At 45.8% G+C, this 17,990-nt stretch overlaps 1 protein-coding gene across 3 annotated transcripts in view; it reads left to right on the top strand.

Moving 5' to 3' along the window:
• Positions 1-17,990, top strand: part of SMURF1 (SMAD specific E3 ubiquitin protein ligase 1) — a 125,744-nt gene that overhangs the window by 92,553 nt on the left and 15,201 nt on the right. For 2 of the 3 annotated variants that reach the window (XM_026447615.1, XM_026447614.1), the window contains exons 4-11: positions 2,383-2,516; positions 2,664-2,729; positions 5,051-5,126; positions 7,839-8,080; positions 8,844-8,928; positions 10,593-10,739; positions 12,415-12,613; positions 14,484-14,587. In XM_026447615.1, the coding sequence (XP_026303400.1) occupies positions 2,383-2,516; positions 2,664-2,729; positions 5,051-5,126; positions 7,839-8,080; positions 8,844-8,928; positions 10,593-10,739; positions 12,415-12,613; positions 14,484-14,587 (1,053 nt within the window). Of the gene's footprint in view, positions 1-2,382; positions 2,517-2,663; positions 2,730-5,050; positions 5,127-7,838; positions 8,081-8,843; positions 8,929-9,305; positions 9,384-10,592; positions 10,740-12,414; positions 12,614-14,483; positions 14,588-17,990 lie in introns of all 3 variants that reach the window. The other variant, XM_026447616.1, reaches the window with a different exon arrangement.

Genomic DNA, 17,990 nt, shown 5'->3' with positions numbered 1-17,990 from the left:
TTTTTTTTTTTTTTTTTTTTTTTTTTTTTTGAGACGGAGTCTTGCTTTGTCGCCCAGGCTAGAGTGTGCAGTGATGTGATCTCAGCTCACTGCGACCTCCACCTCCTGGATTCAAGCGATTCTCCTGCCTCAGCCTCCTGAGTAGCTGGGATTACAGGCACCCGCAACCATGCCCGACTAATTTTTGTAGTTTTAGTATAGACGGGGTTTCACCATCTTGGCCAGGCTGGTCTTGAACTCCTGACCTCATGATCCACCCGCCTCGGCTTCCCAAAGTGCTGGGATTACAGGTATGAGCCACCAGTGCTCTGCCTAAAAGATGCATTATTATGACTATACGTTTCTGTTGACTTTGGAAATTTTTGCTTTTTAGTACATATATATTTTCTACAACAGAAAATGCAGTTTTATTTGATCAAAGCCATGAGACAATTTCTTATATTCATTCAAAAACTGGATTGTACTTTGAAGACCACTATTTTATTTTATTTTATTTTTTAATTTAATTAACTTTTTTTTAAAAAACAGAGTCTCACTCTGTTGCCCAGGCTGGAGCGCAGTGGCGCAATCTCAGCTCACCGCAACCTTCTCCTCTTCGGTTCAAGCAATTCTCATTCCTCAGCCTCCTGAGTAACTGGGATTACAGGTGCCCGCCACCATGCCCGGCTAATTTTTGTATTTTTAGTAGAGATGGGTTTCACCACGTTGGCCAGTCTGGTCTTGACCTCCTGACCTCAGGTGATCCGCCTGCCTCAGCCTCCCAAAGTGCTGGGATCATAGGCGTGAGCCACTGCGCCCGGCCATGAAGACCACTATTTTATATGCACCCAAGTTTTCATGTTCCTACTAAGATATTTTCATCAAAGTAATCCTGAAAGATTATTGTCTTTTAATTAACACAAATTATACTGTGTTTGGGTGGGATTTTTATTTTTATTTTATTTTATTTTTTGAGACAGTCTCGCTCTGTTGCCCAGGCTGGAGTGCAGTGGCAAGATCTTGGCTCATTGCAAGCTCCGCCTCCCAGGTTCACGCCATTCTCCTGCCTCAGCCTCCTGAGTAGCTGGGACTATAGGCGCCCGCCACCATGCCCGGCTAATGTTTTGTATTTTTAGTAGGGACAGGGTTTCACCATGTTAGCCAGGATGGTCTCAATCTCCTGATCTCGTGATCCGTCCACCTTGGCCTCCCAAAGTGCTGGGATTACAGGCGTGAGCCACTGTGCCCAGCCTTGGGTGGGATTTTTAAGATTTATATTCTAAGATTCAGTTTCAGTGACACTGAGGCTCTGTAAGTGGGTTGAGTTCCTCTCTCTGTGGTTGACTTGCAGTGACAGTAAATGGAGGTTTAATGTCTTAGTGTCCTCTTGTGTACTTTGAATAGATCCGTAGGTTTGTAAGTAGTCCCATGTTACAAACCGGTATTCTATATCAAACCTAATTGGTGAGAATTTATGAATCATGTTACTGTCCTATGCAACTATTAAAATATAGTAAATTTGCCGGGTGCAGTGGCTCACACCTGTAATCCAAGCACTTTGGGAGGCCGAGGCAGGTGGAACACCTGAGGTCAGGAGGTTAAGACCAGCCAGCCTGGCCAACATGGTGAAATCCCGTCTCTACTAAAACTACAAAAATTAGCCAGGCATGGTGGCAGGTGCCTGTAATCTCAGCTGCTGAGGAGGCTGAGGCAGGAGAATTCCTGGAACCCAGGAATTCTCTGCGGAGGTTGCAGAGAGCCGAGACTGCGCCATTGCACTCCAGCCTGGGCGACGAGCAAAATTCTGTCTCAAAAAAATAAAAATAAAAATAAATAAAATATAGTAAGTTTGTTATAAGATGATTATTATCATGTGGTTATCTACATTTGCCCCTTCCATAAGGAGCAAAGTAATTCTTCTTCCCAGCCAGTTGAAATTAATGGACACGTATTTATTAAATGCTTGTTACATGTGTAATACAGAGGCAACATTATTCTATAAGGTTTCTTAAAGAGAAAATCCCATTGAGCTATCATTATTCAGAAATACAATTAAAGGCTGGGCATGGTGGCTCATGCCTGTAATCCCTGCACTTTGGGAGGCCAAGGCAGGCAGATCACCTGAGGTTAGGAGTTCAAGACCAACCTTGCCACATGGCGAAACCCCGTCTCTACTAAAAAGACAAAAATTAGCTGGGTGTGGTGATGCACGCCTGTAGTCCCAGCTACTCGTGAGGCTGAGGCAGGAGAATCACTTGAACTTGGGAGGCGGAAGTTGCAGTGAGCCATCACGCAACTGTGCTCCAGCCTGGGGGCAACAGAGCAGGATTCTATCTCAAGAAAAAAAAAAAAAAAAGAAAGAAAGAAACACAATTGAAAATGAGTTTTGCACTTTATTTCCAGATATGTTGGGAAAACGGATTCGATAACCATTAGCGTGTGGAACCACAAGAAAATTCACAAGAAACAGGGAGCTGGCTTCCTGGGCTGTGTGCGGCTGCTTTCCAACGCCATCAGCAGATTAAAAGATACCGGATGTAAGAACCTAACGCTTTCCTGCCTTTTAATGCAACCGAAGAAAGCTTAGGAGGCATCGTTTACTGTTTCAATTGCTGAATACTGAATTCCTGCCTTCCTCCCTAGTTCACATTCCGTGGGTTAAGTTTTGAATTGTTTGTTTACAGACCAGCGTTTGGATCTATGCAAACTAAACCCCTCAGATACTGATGCAGTTCGTGGCCAGATAGTGGGTAAGAACTTTCTTGTCTGTGTAAAGAGATGCTTTTCTAGAACTTACATTCAACCCTTCATCGCCGAGAACTCACATACAGGCACTGACGATGCCGACGGGCCTCAGAGGCCAGACCACATACGGGGCCTTCTCTTCAGTACTAGGAAGTTTTATGATTTTATCTAATTCCCTTCTCCTGGCTTTTTTTTTTCCTTCTGTTTTTTCTTTTTTTTTTTTTGAGATGGAGTGCAGTGGTGAGATCTCGGCTCACTGCAACCTCCGTCTCCTGGGTTCAAGCGATTCTCCTGCCTCAGCCTCCCGAGTACTTGGGACCACAAGTGTGAGCCACCACGCCCGGCTAATTTTTGTATTTTTTAGTAGAGACGGAGTTTCACCATGTTGGCCAGGCTGGTCTCGATCTCCTGACCTCAAGTGATCTGCCCGCCTCGGCCTCCCAAAGTGCTGGGCTTACAGATGTGAACCACCGCGCCCGGCCTCCTCCTCCTGGCTTTTAAAGTTGAGTGAAAATGACTCGGGTGCAGAAAGATTTAGGGTTAGAATTTTAAATGTAATTTTAATCATCACGTTTATAGACACTACATTTGTGACTGCATTATCCAAGGGTAGACAATAAGAATGGTGGCCGCACATACAGGAGTTGGGAAATAGTTGCTTCTGGAAGCCCCATCATATACGTAAAAAGCAAAGTTGTGAAGAATTCCATGAATATAATCTCTACAGCCAGGGGATGGCATTATTTAGAATGAAAAATTAAAGTGTGCTAACGTTACAAAGTTTGGCTAGAGGCAGTCTGTTGGAAGTGATTTCGCTGTTAAATAGCTCACCCTATTATCCACCCATTTGTGTTAGTAGTATTTTAGGGTAACTGAGATATTGACCTGTAAGCACTGCTGCAGGGAATCAAAACGGTCTCTCTGCAGCACACTGGAGTGAGTATAACTCCAAATCTTGTAGGTATTGTCCTGTGTAGACGTGACTCAAGATAAAGCAATAGTGCAGGCATATACCCTGAAATCTACCATCATGAAAAAGTTCTCACTGAATGCTTTCCTGTGTGTAATTTTTTTTTTTCCTTTGTGGAGGGATGTTCCAGGGAGAAAAACGAGTAACTGAAAACAACTTTATAAAAGTCTTGTTCATAGTAAAGATAGAGAATAAATATTTAGATTCACTTAGACTTTGCAGATGCTAAATGTACTCTCTGTGTCTTGATTCATTTTTTTTTTGAGACTGAATCTTGCTCTGTCGCCCAGGCTGGAGTGTGGTGGCGCGATCTCGGCTCACTGCAAGCTCCGCCTCCCGGGTTTAAGCGATTCTCCTGCCTCAGCCTCCCAAGTAGCTGGGGTTACAGCTGCCTGCCACCAGGCCTGGGTGATTTTTTGTGTTTTTAGTAGAGACGGGGTTTCGCCATGTTGGCCAGACTGGTCTGGAATTCCTGGTCTCAGGTGATCCACCCGCCTTGGTCTCTCAATGTGCTGGTGTTACAGATGTGAGCCACCGTGCCTGGCCTCTCTGTGTCTTTATTAAACTTAAGTCAGAATGTTCTTAAGAAATAAAAACTGGGCTCAGTGGCACATGCCTGTAGTCTAGCTACTCTGAGGCTGAGGCGGGAGGATTGCTTGAGCCCAGGAGTTTGAGGCCAGCCTGGGCAACACAGTGAGACTTAATCCCTCTCCAAAAAACTTCTTTATTTTTTTTTAATTTTCAATTTTTTTTGGAGACAGAGTCTCGCTCTGTCACCCCTGCTGCAGTTTGGTGGTGCGATCTTAGCTCACTGTAAGGATCTCCACCTCCCAGATTCAAGCAATTCTCCTGCCTCAGCCTCCCAAGTAGCTGGGACTACAAGTGTGTGCCACCACGCCCGGCTAGTTTTTGTATTTTTAGTAGAGATGGGATTTTGCCACGTTGCCTAGGCTGGTCTCAAACTCCTGAGCTCAGGCGATCCACCCGTCTCGGCCTCCCTAAGTGCTGGGATAACAGGCATGAGCCACTGTGCCCGGCCCAAAAAAAGTTCTTAAAAAATAAATCTTCTTAAAAATAACTTAGGGGGACTGAATATTGCATTGTTATTTTTATGGAGACCAGAAGAAACATAGCACCGTTTTCTACACCACATTTACAAGGAACGTTCCAAGTAGCACGCGGCTACCGGAGTAAAATGCTTCGTGTTCAAAAGCATAGGAATATATGTGTGTATGCACACACATATGCCTCGTTTTTATGATATCGTACATAAATGCTAAATGAGCAGTGACTCACTGTGTTATAATTATGTAAACCCCGCTGGGTTTTAACACAAGTCGTTCTTTTCTCTTTTAGTCAGTTTACAGACACGAGACAGAATAGGAACCGGCGGCTCGGTGGTGGACTGCAGGGGACTGTTAGAAAATGAAGGGTACGTATGACCACAGCGAGAGGCGGGCTGAGTTCTCTGCTGCCTTAACCTCTCAGCCTATAGGAAAGTGCCCTTACCTCCTTAAGTCACTCTGCAGAATGCTTGAGATGCATAAAGGATGTTGGGATAAAACTGTGAACTAGTTTACTTGTCTATAAAGGAAGCTGTAAAAACAGCTGGGGTTGGCCGGGCGTGGTGGCTCACGCCTGTAATCCCAGCAGTTTGGGAGGCCGAGGCGGGCGGATCACGAGGTCAGGAGATCGAGACCATCCTGGCTAACACGGTGAAACCCCATCTCTACTAAAAATACAAAAAATTAGCCAGGCGTGGTGGCAGGAGCCTGTAGTCCCAGCCTACTCGGGAGGCTGAGGCAGGAGAATTGCTTGAACCTGGGAGGAGGAGGTTGCAGTGAGCAGAGATCGTGCCACTGCACTGCAGCCTGGGTGACAGAGTGAGACTCTGTCTCAAAAACAAAACAAAACAAAAAACAACAACAATTCAGGTTGTGCCTGAAAGACTCAGAATCCAATGAAAGAGGCTCCCATGGGCCAAAGATGGGTGAGTTTGAGCATCAATAAGAATTATAACTGCCTGTAATCCCAGCACTTTGGGAGGCCAAGGTGGCTGGAGGCTTTGGTCTCAAGTTTGAGACCAGCCAGGGCAACATAGTGAGACTTTTGTCTCTACCAAAAAATAAAAAGTAAGAAATTAGCTGGGCATGGTGGCACGCACCTATAGTCCCAGCTGCTAGGGAAGCTGAGGCGGGAGGATTGCTTTGAGTCCAGGAGTGTGCAGTTGCAGTGAACCCTGATGACACCACTGCCCTCCACCTTGGGCGACACAGCAAGACCCTGGCTCAAAGAAAAGAAAAGAATTATAACTGCCATGAATTTGGAACATATCAAATATATTAAAAATCCTTGGGTTCATAATGACAGGGGAAGGAACTCAACACACTAAAAAATAAAACAAACTGCCGAACTGTCATTGGTCACTGTCACAATTTTGCAGTCCCCCATGAATTAATGGACCTGGCCAACAATCAATAATTGCTAAGAACATCACAGAGGAGAGATGATCCAACATGAACACACCTCTTGGAAATACAGGGGACCAGGAGTGTGTCTCACGGCCCCACGGGAATATAATCAACAAACATCCAGAATGGGGCTCTCTGTAGGACAGACAACCCACTGTCTTCAACAGATAGACTGCGAGGAAAGCAAAGACAGGAGGGAAGCAGAACTGTCAACGATTCCTATTAAAACAAACTTGAGACATAGCTACACATGCAAGGTGTGGACTTTGGATCCTGATGTATGAGACAATTGGAGAACTCTGAACACTGGCATTTGATTTTTTAAAAAATTAATGAACATTTTTTAGTCGTGATGATGGAAAAAGTCCTTATCTTTTAGAGGGACAATATAGATCCTTTTAGAGGCTGAAATATTTAAGGATGAAGTCATAAAATGTTGGGGTTGGTGGGGAGGGATTGGAAGAGTGGACATTGGATGATGGTTAGTTGGGAGGGGTGGACACGGGGGGTTCATTGTACTGGTCTCTCATTTTTTTGTACATATTTGAAATTTTTCAATCCAAGATTTTAAAAAAGTATTTGCTTCTAAGGGGCAGTAGCCTATTAAGGTAAATTGTCTTCAGAATTGCTCAGGGGGTAAAGATTGATGTTTAAAAAGTACCTAAAGGGTGGCTCAAGCCTGTAATCCCAGCACTTTGGGAGGCCGAGACGGGCGGATCACGAGGTCAGGAGATCGAGACCATCCCGGCTAACATGGTGAAACCCCGTCTCTACTAAAAAAAATACAAAAAAAAAAACTAGCCAGGCGAGGTGGTGGGCTCCTGTAGTCCCAGCTACTTTGGAGGCTGAGGCAGGAGAATGGCGTGAACCCGGGAGGCGGAGCTTGCAGTGAGCCGAGATTGCGCCACTGCACTCCAGCCTGGGTGACAGAGCGAGACTCCGTCTAAAAAAAAAAAAAGTACCTAAAGGTATTTTGGTATTTTATGTAACCAGGAGTTTCATTATAGAGTAAAATAACAAGGAAAATGGAGTATTTGGATATGATTTTATTTTATTTTATTTTCAAGATGGAGTCTTGCTCTGTCACCCAGGCTGGAGTACAATGGTGCAATCTCGGCTCACTGCAACCTCCTGGGTTCAAGCAATTCTCGTGCCTCAGCCGCCCAAGTAGCTGGGACCACGGGCATGTGCCACCATGCCCAGCTAATTTTTGTATTTTTAGTACAGATGGGGTTTCACCATGTTGGTCAGGCTGGTCTTGAACTCCTGACCTCAAATGATCTGCCCACCTCGGCCTCCTGAAGTTGGGATTACAGGCGTGAGCCACCGCACCCGGCCTGGATGTGATTTTAAATCAAGAAAAATGAGATCTCATTTCACAAACTCCTCATAGTCTAAGGCTGGTTTCTTCTAATCATTCCAGTCTACCCTACGGTGAAACTGTACAGTTGGCCTTGGGGACACTCCGGCCACCTGTTCCTCTTAGAAGAATCTGTCTTTCTGTTTGAGTGGCACAGGGCGAATTTTACAAAACTAGGCCCTTGGAACACTGGATATTGTTAAAGGAAAGCAAATGAATGTATGTGACGGTGTCCCCAGGACACTAGCCCTAAGGCGCTGGTCTTGTGACTCCTCCCTGGTGACACCATGCCTGCCTGCTCTGTCCCTTTCAGATCGGTGTATGAAGACTCAGGGCCTGGGAGGCCGCTCAGCTGCTTCATGGAGGAACCAGCCCCTTACACAGATAGCACCGGTGCTGCTGCCGGAGGAGGGAACTGCAGGTTTGTGGAGTCCCCAAGTCAAGATCAAAGACTTCAGGCACAGCGGCTTCGAAACCCTGATGTGCGAGGTCCACTACAGACGCCCCAGAACCGACCACATGGCCACCAGTCCCCGGAACTGCCCGAAGGCTACGGTGAGAGAATGTACCCTGCTGTGGCCAGTGCCATCTGCCCTGTTTCCACGAGCTTGACTTTTTTTTTTTGAGACAAGGTCTTGCTCTGTCACCCATGTTGGAGTGCAGTGGCATGATCATGGCTTACGGCAGCCTTGACCTCCCTAGCTCACGTGATCCTCCCGAGTAGCTGGGATTACAGGCACATGCCATCATGCCTGGCTAATTTTTGTATTTTTTATAGAGAATGGGTCTCGCTGTGTTGCCCAGGCTGGTCTCAAACTCCTGGGCTCAAGTGATCCGCTTGCTTCAGCCGCCCAAGTGCTGGGATTACAGACGTGAGCCACCGCGCCCAGCCTTTAACCCTTTTTGAGTAACCTGTTTGTGCCGTAAGTGCGGATGTTTGCATGGCTATGCCATTTGATAATTGTGGCAGTGTAAAGACAGCTGGAAGAAAACGGTGCTAAATCTAGCTAAGCGTGAATTTTCAGCAATTGCTCCACATCTCCCAGTCTAGAAATCAAGTGAAAATCTTAGGCAAACGAAGACCAGAGCCAACCAAGATAACATGTAGGCTAGATGAGGGTGTCTGTAGTGCTCTGGAAAGGAGAGCATGGGGCAAGACGGAGAAGAGGGGATTATCTGGCCACCTCAGAAGAACCGGGAGAAGACGGGGAGTGTTAGCTAGATGTAGATAATACCAGAAGGGAGGGCATCGAGGGTTGGTTACAGACTCTCCCTGGAACTGAAGTTGTCTAATTTGGATCCCTGATTTCTTGTGTAGAACAAAGAACAACAGTCCAGGGCCAGGTTTACTTTTTGCACACACAGACCGGAGTTAGCACGTGGCACGACCCCAGGATACCAAGGTAAGCCTCCTGAAACGCACACCCTCCCAGCTGTCTTTCCAGCGGTTGACTTGAAAAGCCAGTATCCTCTCCCAGATGTGTTGCTCTTGTTTTAAACTAAAAATATTGATGAATGAGATGATATTGATGTCTGGGATTTCCTTCAGATAAGCTGGGCTGGGGGGAGTGGCCAGGGGTACGTTTGAAACAAGGTTGACCAGGAGTCATTGTTGACCTTTGAAACAAGGTTGACCGTGATCATTGCTGAAGTTGGTTACACAGCGATTCCTTATGATCGCTCATTTTTTATATGCTTAAAATTTTCTATCCTAAGTCAAAGAAATATAAAGACTCTGTTGCCCTCTCTGTCTTCTACTTTACTGTCCCCATTGCCTCAGTCCCTCGGGGACCATTCCTGGGGGAGATGAAGCTTTTCTATACGAATTCCTTCTGCAAGGCCATACATCTGAGCCCAGGTTAGAGGGACCCCCCCCACCCCATAACAGAGTTAAGTTTCTTTTTTTTTTTTCTTTTCTTTGCTTTTTATTTCCTTTTGGAATAGCATTACTACCTAATACGATTTTTGGTAACACTTAGTTCCTTTTTATTCATAATTTGTTTCATCTGAGAATAAACTTCCTGTCTTTGATTTCCAGATCTATGTTTAATTTATGACTCAGTACCTATAATGAGACTGGAAATATATTACCTGCAAACGAATGCGGTGTCTCTTTTTACCCCATTAGAAATGACAGGCTTTTGTGTTAATTAGAAACACATCTTGGTCGGTAAAGCTGTGCTCCCTTCTGACTGTAGATGGTGTTGAAATTATTAATCAGGAGAATAATTAATCATTCTTAGCGTGGAAAATACTTGTTGAACCAAAACCCCATTTGAAAATGAGAATGGCTTGTCCTGCAACTGTTGAGAATTGCGAGTTTCTGAATGCATGTTCCTGTATTCTCCCTTAGCCCTGAAAAGCTTGGTGCTGTTTGGGAACTTTCCAATGAAGAAACCCTTCTGACCTGGAGCATTTAATGACACCTGTGAATTCAGTTAGTTTTCTGACAGCACTAAGATACTTCCTGCTATTTGGGCCTTCTTTCGTATAAGAAATGATATTCTGTGGGGAGCCCCTGTTCCTTATCATGGTTATAAGCTCTCAAACTTCCTATTTTTTTTTTTTTTGAGATGGAATTTTGCTCGTGTCACCCAGGCTGGAGTGCAATGGTGTGATCTGGGCTCACTGCAACCTCCACCTCCCAGGTTCAAACGATTCTCCTGCCTCAGCTTCCCAAGTACTGGGATTACAGGCACCCGCCACCACACCCAACTAATTTTTGTATTATTAGTAGAGACGGGGTTTCATCATGTTGGCCAGGATGGTCTTGAACTCCTGACCTCAGGTGATCTACCCGCCTCCTAGAGTGCTGGGATTACAGGTGTGAGCCACCGCACCCAGCCTGAAAGTTTGGTTTTTAATCTCTTGGATGTTGCTGCTGTTGGCAACAGAGAGGCCTGGACTGAGTGGAGGTTTGGCGTAAGTAGCACCACGAAGGTCCATCTTAGCAGAAGTGGGACACAGACACCTTGAGAATGAGCCTCTGTGGCTTCTGTTGCTGACTTCTGGCCTCATTCCTCTGTACTCGGTTGGATAAACTTCTCTGTATCTTCCATTTTGGTAGAGACCTTAACAGTGTGAACTGTGATGAACTTGGACCACTGCCGCCAGGCTGGGAAGTCAGAAGTACAGTTTCTGGGAGGATATATTTTGTAGATCATAATAACCGAACAACCCAGTTTACAGACCCAAGGTTACACCACATCATGAAGTAAGACTTTAAAAATAGTTTTTGCTGATCTCTTTTATTGATAATTGAATGCTTTCTTGGACTGATTTGTGTGAATGTATTGACTGCCTTGCCGGTTGGGTAATAAGCGTGGTCAAAATGATGTTAGATATCTGGTGGATAATTGCATATTTTAAACTCTTAAATTAGCTGTGAAGAGCACTGAAGCCCTAGATTGCTGCTACCCTTTTCTTACTTGCAACCTAGATAAAATGTACCGAGATGGGGGTCTTAGGCAGCTTCATGAAGGAAGCTTCTGCAGGCAGCGCTCTCATGAGACATGCGGCCCTTAGGTTGAGAAGTAGAGATAGGCGATGTCCCCCTAGTGCCTGCACGATGGGGAACTGGATACCTTGGAACTGGGAATTATCTTGGATCCCATATTTAGTGTTCTAGGCCTGTTGTGTTCTCAGAGCCAAACATCCCATATAGCTCTTTTTTTAATTTTGAGACGGAGTCCCGCTCTGTCGCCCAGGCTGGAGTGCAGTGGCTCGATCTCGGCTCACTGCAAGCTCCGTCTCCCTGGTTCAAGTGATTCTCCTGCCTCAGCCTACTGAGTAGCTGGGATCACAGGCGCCTGCCACCATACCTGGCTAATTGATTGTTTTTTTAGTAGAGATGGGATTTTGCCACGTTGGCTAGGCCGGTCCCAAATTCCTGACTTCGGGTGATCTGCCTGTCTCGGCCTCCTGAAGTGCTGGGATTACAGGCATGAGCCACTGCGCCCGCCCTCGACATAGCTCTTTTAACCGACAGCTCTGTGTCTCAGTGGCAAAACTTAAACCGGACAACTGTCACTTTGTCACCGTACTAATCCTACTCCTTTTACTTTACTGAAAGTTTGCTCTCAGTGAGCAGCCGTGGAAATCTTGGCGGTAAAAATGAGGGATGGTTTTCATTAGATTTCACTCGAGCGGTCTATTGTGCCTATCATTAGATTTCATTTGAGCTCTCCACTGTTATCTCCTTTAAAATTTTTTCCCATCATCTCCATTTCATTCTTACTGCCAAGGTGCATCTGATGGTACATTGGTCCATCTCATGGGTGTGTAATAGATGCATAATAAATGACAACCATTTCCATTTTTATTTGTAGTAGTAATGTGCGAGATAAGTGGTTGCTTGGAATTGGGGTACCTCCCCTTTTTTTTGAGACAGAGTCTGGCTCTGTCGCCCAGGCTGGAGGGCAGTGGCACGATCTCGGCTCACTGCAACCTCCGCTTCCCGGGTTCAAGTGATTTTCCTGTCTCAGCCTCCTAAGTAGCTGGGATTATAGGTGCCCACCACCACAGCTGGCTGATTTTTTGTATTTTTAGTAGAGACCAGGTTTCACCATGTTGTCCAGGCTGGTCTCGAACTCCTGACCTCAGGTGATTCGCCTGCCTCGGCCTCCCAAAGTGCTGGGATTACAGGTTTGGGCCACCATGCCTGGCCTGGGGTACCTCCTTTATTGTACTGTAGACCTATATTTAGGCTAATGTGGCCATCAGCGACTTTTACACAGCTAGCTAGGTACATGGTTATGCCATCAGGGAAGCAAATTCTCCCTGAAGGTGCATGTAGCAAGCCCTTTCTACCAACCCTGTCGCGTACGTGGGTGCTTGCAGCTCCCCTGGCCAGGGCTTCAGAGTGACTCTCTGCGTCTCTTCTTCCCAAGTCACCAGTGCCAACTCAAGGAGCCCAGCCAGCCGCTGCCACTGCCCAGCGAGGGCTCTCTGGAGGACGAGGAGCTTCCTGCCCAGAGATACGAAAGAGATCTAGTCCAGAAGCTGAAAGTCCTCAGACACGAACTGTCGCTTCAGCAGCCCCAAGCTGGTCACTGCCGCATCGAAGTGTCCAGAGAAGAAATCTTCGAGGTAGAGAGTTCAGGGCCACTGCCCAGACCCTGTTCAGAAACAAATAAGGCAGCTCAGACAAAGGAATCTCAAATGCCTTTGTTTTAAAGGGCTGCTTTAAATGAACTGCTTTGTGGGTGATGTCTGCGTTTCAGGGAACCCTTCTTTCTCTGGTATTTCAGGTGTTGATTTTATTACTAAGGGAAGTGCAGAGTTTGTCAGGACCACAGCCTGTGTAGAGGGAGGGAAGGTATTTATTTCCTCTCATGGTAAAAAGGGAGACAACTAAATAGTTTCACTTCTAGGTGAAAACCTAGAGGTGTATATAGAAACTAGCACTAAAAAATAGTGGGAACTGCCTTGTCTACATGATGCGGGTTAAATATTCCTGCAATCTGCGCCTTCCCCAGAGCCAGGCAGTCTCCCTCCTCTCTTCTTGTACGAGATGTCATCTGAGGGCTGTCCTTCTCAGGGCAGCTCAGGGGCTGGGGGCCGTCCTGCTTCTCCTGTGGAAATTGGCAGGGAGCAGGTGGCTCCTGGGACAGGTTCTGTCCCTTACACGGCTTCCTGCAGGAGCAGGTCTCTAAACAGACCGGCCCTTTTCCCAAGAAAGCCGACCATTCGGGAAAATCTCCATGGCATGTGGCCCATTTCCTGCCCTCCTTTGTGGAGACACTGTCAGAAATGATCAAAGGAGACAGAGCACAGATTCCCCCTGGGTGACAGTGCTGAGGGAGCACAGCAGGGCGAGGGAGCTGAGCGCCTTCCCCACGGCCAGGGCTGGGCCTGGGTGTTGGATGGGTAGCTTGGCCGCAGTGCCCAGCCCTGCCTGCTGCATGTCTGCCCTTGTTGCAGGGTTAGAAAAGCGCTGAAGTACTGACTTCACTACCAGATTGTTTCGTCTTTCCCTCTCAGGTTGCCAGAGTGTTTTTTTTTTTTTTTTGAAACGGAGTCTCGCTCTATTGCCCGGGCTGGAGTGCGTGATCTCGGCTCACTGCAATCTCCACCTCCCAGGTTCAAGCAATTCTCCTGCCTCAGCCTCCCGAGTAGCTGGGATTACAGGTGCCCGCCACCACACCTGGTTAATTTTTTGTATTTTTAGTAGAGACAGGGTTTCACCATGTTGGCCAGGCTGGTCTCGAACTCCTGACCTCAGGTAAGCTGCCCACCTCAGCCTCCCAAAGTGCTGGGATTACAGGTATGGGCCACCGCACCCGGCTGGGTTGCTGGAGTTTGAATTGTGTTAAATTTAAAGCATAAAAAAATTCTTAAGTACCTTGTTACTGAATCTACATCTACAGACATGTAGTGGCTTCTGCTTCAAGTGCTGAGTCTGAGGGAATAGCAGGCTGATTCACATGGGTTCTGTGCTGTGCTTAAGCCACCTTATGTCTTACTTAAAAACTTAAAATCTTTTTGCTTTTTGACTCAGTGTGAAGTCAAATGTGATTTTTCACTTTAGATATAAAAACAGGCTCAGAACTCCCTTAGCATTCAGACTTTCTAACGTCTTGATTTTGGTTGCAATGCATAAGTTGTTTATATGCATTGCAACCTGTAAATTGCACTGAAATTAGTCTATACAGAGAAAAACCAACCCTAGTGAGACTTGTCCTTCACTCCTTGGTGATTCACTGAAAACAGACACGTGTTTCCCTTAAGGTTAGTGTTTCCTGGCATTGTGTTTGTTTTGTTGTTGTCTCAGAGGGAGAAACTGAGAAAAAAGATGATGGAATATACTAGATGCCAAAGAAACATTCCGATTAGGAGCCAGATAAAACTTGAATTGGAATGGATGCGTATTCTTAACCAGGCGCCATTACCAATAACCGTTTATAACTTGAAGAATAAGAAATGTTCTTCTCTCTGAAACTGTGATGTTGCTATTCAGGAGTCTTACCGCCAGATAATGAAGATGCGACCCAAAGACTTGAAGAAACGGCTAATGGTGAAATTCCGCGGGGAAGAAGGTTTGGATTACGGTGGCGTGGCCAGGTGAGCTGCTAATTCACCTTCTCCGCTGCGTGGATTTCCGTCTTTTCAGGAGAAGTCATTTGCCGTTCTCCAGTGCTCATCACCAAGCACTCCTGGGCAGGGCTGATGTCTCCCTGGAGCAGTCGGGCCAGCATGCGATGGCTGCAGCCACCCTGCTGAGAATAGGAATTCCTTGGAGCATGCTCGTGCCAGCCTCTTGCCATAACCTACCAGAATATCCGTGATCATCACCACTAATCAACTTCTTGTACTCCCTTCTTTTGAAACATAATTTCAGGACATGCTCCTGAAATTAACACAGGAGGTGGCCTTGCTCTCCTCCGTAGAGGATTTTCTGTAGGGAGCAGGGCAGGGACTGCATTTGTGCATGTAAACTGCATGTAAATCGCATTCGTGTCAAAATAATTATGTAAAATGTTGAAATTGTGGTCAAAATAATTCAAGAAAATGTTATTTAAAAAAAACCAGAATAGAATGATGAAAAGCTGCTATTTCATGTCCTGCCTCTTTTCACCTTCGAGACAATTTTTTTTTTCTTTTTGTCTTTTTTGAGACGGAATCTTGCTCGGTTGCCCAGGCTGGAATGCGGTGGTGCAATCATAGCTCACTGCAGCCTCAACCTCCAGGGCTCAAGCCAGCCTCCCACCTCAGCCTCCCAAGTAGCTGGAACTACAGGTGTGTAACACCACACCTGGCTAATTTTTTAAAAAAGTTTTTTGTAGAGATGAGGTCTTACTATGTTGCTCAGGCTGGTCTCAAACTCCTGGGCTCAAGCCATCCTCCCATCTTGGCTCCCAAAGTGCTGAGAGTACAGGTGTGAACCACTGTGCTTGGCTAAGACAACTGCTCCTTACCTCTTTTAGCTCTTTCTTTGAATAGGTATCTTATTATTTCCAGATTTAATGATTTATGGGCATATACAGAAGATAGACTGACTCTAGTTACTCTCATGTTCAATTTAGTAATATGAGTCTTTTTAGTTCTTCCCTCATTTGTAACTTCATGTCCTGTGCTTTCACCTTTAGTTTTTGATTTCTCAACTAGAGACATGATCTCTGGACCTCTCATTTGCATAAGAACAGGCTATTCATACTCGTAACTTCTCTTCAGCATTCCTTCTGCCTCTTAAATTCTGTCATCTATAATATTACTTTTGTATTGTCAAGGTTAAGATTTACATTCTCTTCTGTAACCAAAATTTGGTGAGTCTCCTATGCTTGTCTGCCAATCATTTGTAAAGGGATGAAAGTTTATATAGTTTATATTATTATGAATGAAAATATTGTCCATTAAGGGGTTAAATAGTATTCTAGAATTTGTTTAACTTTTTGGAGCAAATTCTAATTTTTCCAAGAATTTCTTCTTCCCTTTTTTTCTGGAGACAGAGTCTCACTCTGTGGCCCAGGCTGGAGTCCACTGGCTGGATCTCAGCTCACTGCTACCTCCACCTCCCAGGTTCAAGTGATTCTTGCGCCTCAGCCCCCTGAGTAGCTGGGACTACAGGTGCGAGTCACCATGTCCAGCTAATTTTTGTATTTTTAGTGGAGACGGGGTTTCACCATGGTGGCCAGGTGGGTGTTGAACTACTGACCTCAGGTGATCCTCCCGCCTTGGCTTCCCTCCCCAGTAGCTTTCACTGTCTCTATTGCCCCTTGAACTTCAAGTCCTCCAGGACGGTTACACATCATACCTCTGACAGCCCCCCTGTGTCTCCTGCAAGGCCTCTGTGCAGCCTGATGGCAGTTCTCTCGCTCCTCTGTGCCACGGTCGTCGTGAGACTTCACTGCTTCCCTGGGTGAGGTCCATTGTCCTGGGCGTCCAGTAGCTTCCCTTTTCTTGGCGTCCTCCCTTGTCATGCTGTGACCACCTCATGGTTGTGTGGTGTGATGTTTCCGTTTCTCGTCTGCATCTTCCAAGAGACTCAAACTGCACACAGTCAGGAACCTTGTCTTGTTCACAGCTGATCCCCGGTTCTTAGAACAGCAGCTAACACACCGCGGAACACTTGTCTCCGTAAATATGTGCCAAATGAATGAATTTTACTTTTTGTTAATTTCTTCGCACATTTTCTTTCTTTGGTTGTTCTGAAATGCTTGTTACTCAGCTGTCGGACTCCCTGGTTTTGTCTGGTAGGAGTTACATTCCTTCCGCGTCTTCATAGTCGTGCAGTCTTCTGCGTGGAGACAGGTCTTTGTGAATTTCCCTTGACTGACGTGATGCTGTAGTGGAAAGAGCTGGGCATCCCTGCTCTGCCACCTCCAGTTTGGTGTAGTGTTGTTTCACCACTGGAGTCTTCCTCCTAATGGGGTCATACCTATCTCAGAGAGAGGTGGAGCGGTTCCAGTTGCATGTGTATTACACATGTGCAGGGGTGTGTTCATTATCCGATCTGTGGGAGTCAGGCAATGCTTATCTCCCCAGTATTTAGTCCTGAAGTCCTTTCTGTAGCTTCTCTTTTTGGCCTGTTTAGTTATTGCTTCCCCTACCACTTCCAGAACAGAACTGATTGTATCTTCATGTTGTCCATGGCTCGGTTGGAACGTTTGCTTGTATTTTAATCACTTCCTGTCTAGACAATTGAAGGTCTTTGTCTTTTTCAAAAAAGGTTCTTTCTAAATCGAAACTCCAAAACTTGGGATGAATTCAAATTCAGCAATGTTGCCTTTGTAGTAAAGAAACTTTATAGGATTCGGAGTCTCATCTCTTTTGGCTGTTCCTTTCTGTTCTTTTGAGTACAACACAGAACTGTTTTTGTTTGATATTTTTCGTGTATTCTCATGATTTTCTTGGACAGCTTCTCTGCATTTGTGTCTGTCCTTCCCTATTCTCTCTCATTTCTGTTTGAAAGAGTAAGAAATTCCAGAATAAAATTTGGGGCTGCTATCTTAATGCGATCCATTGAAAAGGAGTTTTGAGTAGAATGAATGAAAGACTCTGTAGATCTGCCACAGGTGTTTGTCTGAGGCCCCCCACTAGCTGGGCTTATCGCAACCTGAGTGCAGCCACTGAACCATACAGTTTCTAGTTGAAGTGCCTTTTGTTTTTTTTGGCTTCACTCTTTAACTTTGGAGTTTTTAAAATAATACAATGATGCAAACATTAAAGACATTCAGAAAATAATAACTCACTCCTGTTATCCCGGCACTTTGGAAGGCCGAGGTGGGTGGATCTTTTGCGGTCAGGAGTTCGAGACCAGCTTGGCCAACATGGTGAAACCCCGTCTCTACTAAAAATACAGAAATTAGCCAGGCCTGGTGGCGCGTGCCTGTGCTCCCAGCTACTCAGGAGGCAGGAAAATCGCTTGGACATGGAAAGCAGAGGTTGCAGTGAGCCAAGACTGTGCCACTGTGCTCCAGCCTGGGCGACAGAGCCAGACTTCATCTCAGGAAAAAAAAAAAAAAAA

Source organism: Piliocolobus tephrosceles, chromosome 8 (genome assembly GCF_002776525.5).
Source record: "Piliocolobus tephrosceles isolate RC106 chromosome 8, ASM277652v3, whole genome shotgun sequence".
NCBI classification, from domain to species: Eukaryota; Metazoa; Chordata; class Mammalia; order Primates; family Cercopithecidae; genus Piliocolobus; species Piliocolobus tephrosceles.
The sequence above is the reverse complement of the archived record's forward strand: the minus strand, read 5'-3'. Positions and strand labels throughout refer to the sequence as shown.